The following is a 12772-nucleotide window of genomic DNA, read 5'->3' as shown; positions in this document are numbered from 1 at the left end:
CGTTAGTCGCCTCTTACGACAAGCATAGCCGCCTTTTATGGCAAGCATGGGTTGCTGAAGGCCTGTTCTACCCCGGAACCTTCACGGGTCCCTCACACAGCGAATATGTATCTTATTATTGTCAATTATTATCATTAACACGTCGGATTTTGTGCTACATTCTTATGGTTCACATAATTATTGTGCATTGTCTATTTTTTATCATTTCTGGAGACAAAGAGGTCCACCAAACAATTATTCGAGGCTTTTTTTTGACAACTTAAATGCACCTATTTGTCGTGGAACGTAGAACCAAGTACAAACACTTGTTCAATGGTCGGAAGTCCGGCCTCAGTGCAGAACAAATATCACTCCGCCAACCGGAAACTGTGGGATAGCATCTAATAGAAGTCGCTATCTCCGCGCCTCGTTCTACCGTAGTATCTCTTGTAAAATCAAACACCCAACAGTGTTAAAAATGTATGGCTGTTAGAAGAGTTATTGCGTTATAAAAAGATCGGGAGTTTTTTAGATACAGCTGTTTGGAGTTGGGCTATTATCGATCGGTAATTTGCGGCAGTATGCGTGACCTACACAGGCGTTAACTTAAACATGATGTTGACTCAGAAAGGAGATAGTTATATCTACAGTGATAGCTCCTTATTTGGAATTTCCAGCTCATTTAAGACTAGTGATTTAAGCAGATAAGAGCGTCATTTAATGTGCTGACAGCCGTTAGTTTAACCCTTCTTTGACAAACCCTCTTGCCTAGTGGTAGCTCAATCTCGATATTCTGGCTTTTCTTCTCACGGCGATAATGTTAGCGGTTTACAAGCGGGCTGATGCTTAAATGTTTCCGTTTTCTATTCTTCCGAGCGACTGCTGGCGATATTCACGAATGAAAGATAAAATCAGCGTCGTAATTGAGAAAAGGATTGCAAAGACACGATAATGTAAGCCTGCCGATAAGACGCTAGTAATGAGACGAGAGACACACAGAGTAGACATGAGCCGCGCGTGCTATTCACGCGCTCCGTGAGTCCCACTTCCGGTTTTGAGAATTTCTTTAAACAGGGCATCTCAGCTGGGACCACCGTTTGTGTAGAAAACCTATCTCCAATCATCACATCCGGTTGCGCGAGATGTTTCCGTTCAATTTCACATCAGTCGGTTTGTCGCGAGATTATAGTTACTCCCGTACCTATCCAAGCTCCTTGCAGCGTCTTCAGTCAAGTGAAGAGTTTTTTACTCAAAACGCGACCTCCCTTCAAACCAAAATCCTATTCAGTTCTTGTTCCTTTCGTCGATATCATTACTTCCAATGAAATGAACCTAAAGTAATACGATTAATACATAAACGGGACAAGTATTGCTTTAATAATTGGTAATTTGACTATAAATTTACATTTGACTTGCGTCCCGCAGTTATCTATCACTCAGGCGTTGTCAGGACGGCCATTGTCAGGCGAAGCAACGTCAAATTACTGGAGACTAACTGTCCATGAGTCTACCCCAGTGCAGCCATGCCGGGACTTTCTTAGTCACCAATTCTCCAGCAATTTCGACACTCCGATATTCAAAAACAGGATTTCTAAAGAAAACGCTAGTCACCAGTGTTGCTGCTGGTCTGGATTTGATTGCGTCTGCAAATCTAGCTGCTATTTCAAGTCAGCTGTATTTTATGTTCTTCTTGTTTGTAATAATCCCTACAATGGAGTCCCAGACAACACTCATAGAAATAACTTCTTTTTTGGGGTAAAATCCTGAACAGACATATAAAAAATGAGAGATATGTTTTTGTTTGTTTCATATTCATACTACCTGGCAACAACAGTTATTCCGTTTTGTGAACAACCTTTATCATTATTACATTTTGTTGCATTTTGCTTTACTTTAAGGTTATGTGAGTAAATATTTTCATTTTGACTAATAATGAAACTGAAACGGTTCAAGCGTGAGAATGGCGCTAGTGATCACACGTCTTTCAACAAAAGTCCAGTTATACAGCATCTAAAGGCGTTGTGTGCGAGGTCACCCCGAAAAGTGCACGTCTCACGCCTTTACTTTTTCACAGGTACGGTGCTGATAAACCTAGAAACATTTTGGAAAAAGGATTCGAACCCACGACCAGGATCATCTCTGAAGAGACACAACTCTGTATGATGGAGACAAGGCTGGAAACATAGGGAAGAAGGGATTCAAACCCACCGTTACGGTCATTTTTCGAAAGGAAATAACTCTGTTTAGCGTTATGAAGCCCACAAGACTAGAATCAAAGAGCGGGAGTCGAACTCACGATCATAGAGGTTGGGCGTGCCAAGGGAGATAATTCTGTATAGCGTACTACCGCAACATACACGACTGGGCCAACTTGAGAACAGACTTGTTCGATTTAAATGAGTATTGAAAAAGGGACAATGTTGAACTTCCCAGAAAGTCAGTCTATTGTCTATGTTGATACACTCTCACTCTTCTCCAACCTGCTATCGATGTTCTCCCTATAACTCCCGTGTATCTGATAAAAACATCTTTATTTGATCTTCTTCTTCAGCAAATTGATTGCAGGCGGATCACATGATTCACACGTGACCAATCGTAAACACCTTTTGCTTTAACATGTTTCGTGGTTCGTAGTAACAAAACAGTAACAAAACTACAGAACACATCAGTTTTGTACATATTTGGGCTTCAAATCCTGATTCTTTTTCACACGATGAGCAAACAGACATATTTCTCCCACTAGAACAACGCGTCGATCCTTATTCCTTTGCTTTAGGGGAGCATTTCAAAAGTTAGATGTCTAATAAAAGATACACTTATTTTTGTTCAGAAAAAATATCAACACGATATATGAAAAGGTTGAAATCCTCATGGGTACTTTTCAGAAAGAAATACAAGGAGCAGGTGAGTGGATGTATTACCTTTTATCGTTCTGTTTAATATGGGCAATATATCAATAATAATCGCAGATCAGTATAAAATCGTGTTTTTTAGATTTATTTAATATTATAACGTACCAGCTCACACAGTCAAGACAAATAATCTTTATTACACCGATTAAAGAAATACTCTGTTTTTTCACACCAAAAAACCCCCCCGAAGAAAGCCTGCCGTCTGGCCAGCAAAGTAATGCAGTTTTTTGTACGATCCCTAGATGCCGGTACAATGGTTTGAAGCTGGACGTGAGTTACAGGCCGTGTGCAGAACGGGGGTGCACGAGGTAATTGGCGGAGATCACTGTCCATTTCTTCATGCCTCGCTCTGCTTATCTCTTATTCCTCAATTTTCCAAGGATTAGTTAATGGTGAGAAGTCGTGTTTAACTGAGATACTTATCCGGAGAGAGGCCCAATCCCCCTGTAGATCGATCACAATGCCGTGGCTTTCTCTCTAACTTATTACCCTCAAGACGGCCGTCAAACAATCTGCTGTCCATTTTCGGGGGCATGATCAATTGGCTTTTTGAAAGAAAAAAAAATAGGAAAAGCATAGAAAAAGCCCCTCACTGGAGGATGATAAGTATGTACCGACGGGCCATCAGAAGCTCGGCAATAATTACCCATCCACTAGCTTAGAACAGTGGGGAGACATTGATCAGCTATGTCTTACTTCAGATCTTAGTGGAGTCACAGCTGCCTACACTGGCATCAATGCATAAACATTTGGGCTCTATTAAGGATGCTCCCGGGCGAATTCGAAACACCGACTCTGTGATCCGAGTATCCACGAAGACATTCCCTAGTATCAGTTAGGACGTGTAACCTTGTCAACAGAGAAGGCACTTGGACAAAAAAGCTGGATGTTTGTTAATGAAAGCTCACCGTTGACGCCATTAATCAGTGTTTGCGAATCGAATACGCCCCGTGATGTTTAAAAGTCAGGTCCATCAAGCAGCATGATTTGTAAATCATTTTATGACTAAGGAGATAATGTGAAGGTGAATGCCAGTCAGCCATTATGGAGATGTATGGGATGGGGAGTCTACTCGGTATTGGGGAGGGGGAAGGGGTGGGGTGCATTCCCAGAGAGAGGGTAAAATGAACATGTTTTTTTTCTAATGACGGCTTCTGCCGAATGAGAGAGCGGTGATGGAGAGAAAGACAACAGCAGAAAACGAGAGAGAGAGAGAGAGAGATAGGCAGAACACGAGAGAGATGCGATAGGGGTGTCAGAAACAGGCGAGTGTAGGAAGGAGAGAGCGAGGAATGAAAACATGTACGGAATGCCGAAGAAAGGTGGGGGAGGGGAAGAATAGAAGGGAAATGGGGAAAGAAAGAATGAGAGAGGGAATGAAGCAGAAACGTTGAACAGAGACAGAGGGAAGCTGAGTAAAAGAGAGGGGGGCGTGCGGGTTGGGTGGAGAGGGAGAGAGAGGGAGGGAGGGAGGGAGGCAGAGAGTATCAAAACGGGAAGCCATCAGCTAGGCTGCATGCATTCACCACTTACCAACCCATGGCCATTCGTCCAGTTTGAGATTACTCTCATCACACAATCCGGCATCGTTGGTTTCTCTAGGAGCACCTGAAAGTAGAATCGCATGTGACAGTTGAACTTCTCTCTGATTGGTCAAATATTCAAGCAATAATCGGACAGCTGACAAATTTTGACTGGCACATGGGCTAGGAATTATCTAATAAAAGCTCCCACTTCCACAAATGATTTCTGCTTGGGGAAAGTGTGTCAAAACTAACAAACTAAATTACGAATCATCAGGGCAAGTTTCCCTAAGGCACGGCGACGTTGTCGGCCTAAACAGCTTATCATGTTACAATAAGCTGGTAGCCACATTCGCTTCTAACACATTAAAAATCCATATCTTATTTGATTACCTGAACACAAGCAGATACAGAGGTCCATCCTAACTAGACTTAACGCTTGAGTTAACGATTAAACACGTTGATGACTATGCGATATTTAAACGCAAGATGGAGCAGTCAAAAGTTCATCGATTCACTGTAGTAAATATGAGCATATCGAGAAAATATGATTGCTGTAAATTAAATCAGCATGGTTTTGCTATCTTGTCAAACGAACGGCTTCTGCGCGATGCGGGCGGCTATTGTTGAGCTCTGAAGGAGGTAGAGAAATCGAGACGCATATGTTTCTAATGTAGTCGATTTCTCCTCTATCAATGTTGTTCTTTAATGCAATTGTCATTATAGGGATGTCATAGCGTTTCATACGGTTCAACAATAAGACCTTTTTGCGTGTCTGCTTTATTGAAATTAAATGTTTGCATTAACAGTTTAATTCAGAATTATGGATATGAAATTGATAACATTATTAAGGAATTATGCTTAGTCTTCTGTGAAACCGTCAATTTCGTTTACCTTGCGTGCCAATTAACAATCAACATGTGATATCTATCACATATCTCTCTTACAGAAAACGTTCACCAAGTGAGCTAATTAGCTGACATATATCACACTAACGTTTACCTTGTGAGTCAATTCGCTATCAGCAAGCAATATCATATATGTCTAATGCGAAACGCATTCATTTCGCGTAGGGCAAATTAACAATAAATACCATGTGTGTGTGTTGCAGAGACCTTTTTCCTAGCCCTCTTAAAGCTTATTCGCAGTTAAACGATTTCACATCTCTTCTTTTAGAATGTTCTAGCTTGCTTTTGAAAACTTGAATATTCATATGATTCAGAAAATTATGAACTTCTGTTACAGAGAACGTTTACCTTGTGTCCTAATTCGCAATCAACAACTGATATATATGTTACACGCACCTGATAAAGGGAACGTTTACCTTGTGTCCTAATTCGCAATCAACAACTGATATATATGTTACACGCACCTGATAAAGGGAACGTTTACCTTGTGTCCTAATTCGCAATCAACAACTGATATACATGTTACACGCACCTGATAAAGGGAACGTTTACCTTGTGTCCTAATTCGCAATCAACAACTGATATACATATTACACGCACCTGATAAAGGGAACGTTTACCTTGTGTCCTAATTCGCAATCAACAACTGATATACATGTTACACGCACCTGATAAAGGGGACGTTTACCTTGTGTCCTAATTCGCAATCAACAACTGATATACATGTTACACGCACCTGATAAAGGGAACGTTTACCTCGTGTCCTAATTAGCAATCAACAACTGATATACATATTACACGTACCTGATATAGCGAATGTTTACCTTGTGTCCTAATTCGCAATCAACAACTGATATACATGTTACACGCACCTGATGAAGGGAACGTTTACCTTGTGTCCTAATTCGCAATCAACAACTGATGTGAACATATTACACGCACCTGATAAAGGGAACGTTTACCTTGTGTCCTAATTCGCAATCAACAGCTGATATACATGTTACACGCACCTGATAAAGGGAACGTTTACCTCGTGTCCTAATTCGCAATCAACAACTGATATACATGTTACACGCACCTGATAAAGGGAACGTTTACCGTGTGTCCTAATTCGCAATCAACAACTGATATACATATTACACGCACCTGATAAAGGGAACGTTTACCTTGTGTCCTAATTCGCAATCAACAACTGATATACATGTTACACGCACCTGATAAAGGGAACGTTTACCTCGTGTCCTAATTAGCAATCAACAACTGATATACATATTACACGCACCTGATATAGCGAATGTTTACCTTGTGTCCTAATTCGCTATCAACAACTGATATACATGTTACACGCACCTGATGAAGGGAACGTTTACCTTGTGTCCTAATTCGCAATCAACAACTGATGTGAACATATTACACGCACCTGATAAAGGGAACGTTTACCTTGTGTCCTAATTCGCAATCAACAGCTGATATACATGTTACACGCACCTGATAAAGGGAACGTTTACCTTGTGTCCTAATTCGCAATCAACAACTGATATACATGTTACACGCACCTGATAAAGGGAACGTTTACCTTGTGTCCTAATTCGCAATCAACAACTGATATACATATTACACGCACCTGATAACGGGAACGTTTACCTTGTGTCCTAATTCGCAATCAACAACTGATATACATGTTACACGCACCTGATAAAGGGAACGTTTACCTCGTGTCCTAATTCGCAATCAACAACTGATATACATGTTACACGCACCTGATAAAGGGAACGTTTACCTTGTGTCCTAATTCGCAATCAACAACTGATATATATGTTACACGCACCTGATAAAGGGAACGTTTACCTTGTGTCCTAATTCGCAATCAACAACTGATATATATGTTACACGCACCTGATAAAGGGAACGTTTATCTCGTGTCCTAATTCGCAATCAACAACTGATATATATGTTACACGCACCTGATAAAGGGAACGTTTACCTTGTGTCCTAATTCGCAATCAACAACTGATATACATGTTACACGCACCTGATAAAGGGAACGTTTACCTCGTGTCCTAATTCGCAATCAACAACTGATATACATGTTACACGCACCTGATAAAGGGAACGTTTACCTTGTGTCCTAATTCGCAATCAACAACTGATATACATGTTACACGCACCTGATAAAGGGAACGTTTACCTCGTGTCCTAATTCGCAATCAACAACTGATATACATGTTACACGCACCTGATAAAGGGAACGTTTACCTCGTGTCCTAATTCGCAATCAACAACTGATATACATGTTGCACGCACCTGATAAAGGGAACGTTTACCTCGTGTCCTAATTCGCAATCAACAACTGATATACATGTTACACGCACCTGATAAAGGGAACGTTTACCTTGTGTCCTAATTCGCAATCAGCAGCTGATATATACTGGTATGTTACATACACCTGTTACACAGAATGTTTACCTTGTGTCCTAATTTGCAATCAACAAATAATATACATGTTACATACACCTGTTACAGGGAACGTTTACCTGGCGTACTTATTCACAATGAACAACTTATATATGTGTTACACGCACCTGATAAAGGGAACGTTTACCTTGTGTCCTAATTCGCAATCAACAACTGATATACATATTACACGCACCTGATAAAGGGAACGTTTACCTTGTGTCCTAATTCGCAATCAACAACTGATATACATGTTACACGCACCTGATAGAGGGAACGTTTACCTTGTGTCCTAATTCGCAATCAACAACTGATATACATGTTACACGCACCTGATAAAGGGAACGTTTATCTCGTGTCCTAATTCGCAATCAACAACTGATATACATGTTACACGCACCTGATAAAGGGAACGTTTACCTCGTGTCCTAATTCGCAATCAACAACTGATATACATGTTACACGCACCTGATAAAGGGAACGTTTACCTTGTGTCCTAATTCGCAATCAGCAGCTGATATATACTGGTATGTTACATACACCTGTTACACAGAATGTTTACCTTGTGTCCTAATTTGCAATCAACAAATAATATACATGTTACATACACCTGTTACAGGGAACGTTTACCTGGCGTACTTATTCACAATGAACAACTTATATATGTGTTACACGCACCTGTTACAGAGGGGTGGTTCTCTTATTCGCCTACATTCTTAAAACAACACTTCATGGTCTGTTGACCACAGATTACGCCATGATAAACAAGCGTCACCCCCATGATCTGAAACTGGACTCTTTTATTTGAAAGAAGAAAAAGAGGTATACAGAGGTATAAAATGACTTTATTTATTAAAAGATATTTAATGTCTTAATGGAAAGAAATATTAGGAAGACGATTTGCCCAGAATTATTGGGTATGTATACATTTAATGCCCAATAGATGTACACAGAGTGTAACTTTGAAGTATTTCCAATGCAAGATTGCTTAGAATACTATAACAGCTAATACATGAGACAAGACTGGATTTAGAGCCATTATGCACATGTAAACAGACACGAGAGTTTGTGTGGCATCTCCTGTTTGAGTGTAGTTTTGTAAAGGAAGTATGGGCCAAATTGTCCACATGGCTCGTGGCAAATTGAATGAACATTAGAAAATATATCATCTGGTTTTAAGGGGGAAAATAACAACCCTCTAAACATTATCTGCCTAACAGTTGAGAAGAATATTTACATTATGAGCAGAGAAGAAGTTAAACCAAACTTTCACCAGAGAAAAAAAAGGTAACAAAATACTACAAATCATGTAAATTTGTTGCCTTTGCACACGTCGACCAAGCTAACATATATCTCTTGGAAATAAAATGTTGTTTACATTTTTACATGTTAGTCCCGTTCAAAAAAAACAATCAGTACTAAGACATGAACTTTCAATCGCCAATGCTTTACACCTAAATAAATGATGGAATTCATATTTGATACACTTATCTTCTAACTGCACTAAATGTTAAAGCAGTTAAAGTCACAATAGCCCTGGTGGGGCGGTTTCATTATAAGTGTAAGGGTGCATCTTTTCATCCTAATTAGTCAGCTTTGGTTTTGTTGGAGACTGGAGACGTGGGCGAAAAGAGACGTATACGATTAGAGACAAAACCTTACAGAGAATGTTTGCATAGCGTACAAATTTGCAGGGAAAAACTGACGTAATTTAAGTCACGTTAAATGAAACTTCATAAAATTATCAAAAACATAACAATAGAATACCTGAGCGTTGCGCCAAATGATGTGCAACCATATCTGTAACACAAACAATCACACCTCGAGAAATCTCTGTGCAAACATTACGGAGTGTTAATAAACAGTGTTTCAATCATGCAAACATTATACGGATCTGTGGAGCCAAATAACAACCCTTCCTGCTGGGTGACTTCGTTTCCACATTAATCGGGTGACGATTTGAAATTTTCGGATAGCTTAAAAAATCGATACGACTATCCCTGCCACGATAATACCGTTCAGTAAGCATGTGTGTTATTTGTACCTGGGCCTTCCGTCAGAATGTCATGGTATCTAAACGAAAAAGACATTTCGTTAATCCAAACTGTACCATCCGCGATGACTTAGGTTTGACAAGGGTCAGGATTAAGAAATCATTATTCAGTTTGTATCCTGTTTATATCCTATTACAAATATCCCGACAGAAGTCGTTCAGAAAGCCAGATTTCCAGACTACCGGGATTTTCCACTGTATTGTCCATTCAAGTAAGATACACCCAGTTTGACTCTACCTTTGCTTGACCGTCCTTTGTGTTTGTTTAATAAACTGACGATCAAAAGAAAGCTATAACATTAAAATTGCGCATAATCCCAAAATGTTAGCGACATATGGAAACACTGCATGCGAACATAATCCACCCATTTGCAAAGAATCCAGCTCCTGCACCAGTCAGTGCACTTGCTGCCATCCTAAAACCAAAACTACTTTTCCGGTTTTCCATGGAATCTCCATGCAGATACCACTACATATCTCAATCCAAATGGCCATACACTGTCACGTCAACCAGAAAAACATCCGAGCGATGCCACGTTTAAGTGCAGAGGGGAGAGAGACAGTCACCACCATGATCATGTCGGGGACGTCAAAGAGACGTATTGCAAGAGCGTTTGGACGTTCACGCCAGACCATCACTAAGTTGTTCCAGCAGTGCCACCAGACTGACAGAACATGTAACAGGCTTCGGGTTGGCAGTGACACCCGGGCAAGATATATTTCTACGCACGTCACATCTACGCTGTCGGTTCCTGACATTGACGGAATCTGCAGGAATGGCACTGGGTCATCCAGGAAGCCGACACACAGTGAGGAAACGATTGCGTCGTGGTGGTATCAGGAATAGCGCTGACCGACAAACATAGTCTCGCAAGGACTACAGTGGGCCCGACGTGTACGACGTTGGCAGCGGCGAGAATGGCATCATATTCGGTTCACTGGTGAGAGTAGATTTAATATGTTCCATGCAGACGTGAGATTAATATTAGGGTGTACCGCCGTAAAAAGAAAGACTGTTCTTACACGATACGCGGCAATGCATACCGGCTTACATAATCAGACGTTTGTCGTCATCCATGAGAAGGCGTTGTGAAGGTCACATCGAGGCATTGATAGCGTCTCTCAAATCGTTAGTCACAGGATTCACGAAAACATTGGCCATGCTTGCTTTAACGCGTTGTGTGAAAAAGCATTTTGTACCCACAATGTTTACAGCGACTGTTAAAGGCGATCTTTTAAGTCCATCACCTCGATATTGCGCAAAAGATTGACAACGCGTTATTAAATGTTTACATGCACATAAATTGAGTGTTCGTTTATATTTTAGTCCACCACAGAAAGTGACAACTTTCTTTTGATCGTCAGTTTATGTATCCTGGTCACCTTAGGGCAGCAGGGGAGCCTAGTGGTTGTTAGTGGTTCACTCGTCACGCTGAAGATCCGGGTTCCATTCCCAACATCTTTACAATGTGGTAAGCTCGACGTGATATTGCTTGGAATGTTGCTAGAAGCGGCGTAAAATCATACTCACTCAAATATATAACTTCCCTTACTCACTCACTCATTCACTCACTAGGTCACCTTAAGAACAATATGTTTTCATCTCCCTGCTTTCAAATACGGCTAAAGCGCTGGTACAACGTGTGTAGCCCATTCCTGGCATTCCCCACCCTGATATTGCCGGACTATCGCTTAAAGCGGCGTAAAACCATACTCACTCACTCAAATATATAATATCTCCCGGATATAAATTGGTCTTCAGCATGGCTAAAATCGTCAGGGATCAAACTCGTTTACTTCTTTGACAAATGTCACTGCGTAGATCGATGTTCATGACAGGAATCACTGGATTGTTTGGTACAGATTCGATTATTTACAGACAGCCTTTACACAGATGAAATAGTGATGCGTGAGCTGTTAAACAACAAACAACACACTGAAGTCACATAACTGAATATGCTGGGTGGGTCATTGTTCCAATAATGGTATACCAACACATTATCCCTTTCACAATATACAGACCGTTTTCCCACATGTCAAGATATCGATCGTGTACACCAAGTGTGCCAAGTCCTGCATTATCTTGTGTCCCCCAAAGTGCACGGACACATCCGGACAATAGATCGGTTGGTAAACAATGCATACCTACCCATTGTTCTCGATGCTAATAAGAACAATCGAGACAGGTAGATCAATATTCAAGAACTACCGTGAGTTACTGACATCTTCAGGTGAGGAAGTACACCTACAGACCGGAAGGGTGAAGCTGTTGAGCTGTCGACAGCTGTTTAGCTGTCGTACATGCGCTCGAAACTGTAATGTCTAATGCCTAATGTGAAAGAAGGACGGTACGGGTTGGGGTGGAGATGTGGGTGCGGGTGCGGGTGCGGGTGCGGGTGCGGGTGCGGGTGCGTGTGGGACGGGCAGCCTCCTGGTTAAAAAAACCTTCGTCCGTACAACATGTGAAGGAAGTGTAGGATCTCATCTCTGCCCCCAGCCCCTTCTATTCAAACACCGTGCACCTCATGCCCACCAAGTGCAAGATCGAAGTTGCATTTAGCTAAGGTCACTCACACATGCACTCTCGCTTAAACCATGTTGTAGACTGATGCTATTGTCATTAGTGTCTGTCGAGGACTAATGTTTTGTAGCAGATCTCGGGGTCTGAGCGAGTGAGTTTTGTTTTAACTGACAAAGCAAACGATGTTTGAATTAATGTCATTGTTGAAATCTACGTGAAATCTGTAAACATGTGACTGACGCTACCTTCATTCCCTCAACGTGTCCAGGTGTTTCATTGCCTCCGACATAGAGAGATACTGGGGACTGTAGGAGGTTACATCCTCCTACAGTCACTGACTACATGCAAGAGCGTGTTTAGAACGTCTGTCACACGTGGAAAATAAGTTAAGCATGGAAGGTTTGATGGATAATCGAGAATAT

The 12772-nt window shown here is 41.1% G+C and overlaps 1 protein-coding gene across 1 annotated transcript in view; it reads right to left on the bottom strand.

The window, feature by feature from the left end:
• LOC137274509 (uncharacterized) overlaps nt 1–12772 on the bottom strand; it is a 108736-nt gene that overhangs the window by 46888 nt on the left and 49076 nt on the right. The window contains exon 4 of the mRNA XM_067807732.1: nt 4425–4499. Within this exon, the coding sequence (XP_067663833.1) occupies nt 4425–4499 (75 nt within the window). The remainder of the gene's footprint in view (nt 1–4424; nt 4500–12772) is intronic.

The sequence above is a fragment of the Haliotis asinina genome, chromosome 2, assembly GCF_037392515.1.
Source record: "Haliotis asinina isolate JCU_RB_2024 chromosome 2, JCU_Hal_asi_v2, whole genome shotgun sequence".
In the NCBI taxonomy this organism is placed as follows: Eukaryota; Metazoa; Mollusca; class Gastropoda; order Lepetellida; family Haliotidae; genus Haliotis; species Haliotis asinina.
This window is presented reverse-complemented; position numbering and strand designations above follow the sequence as displayed.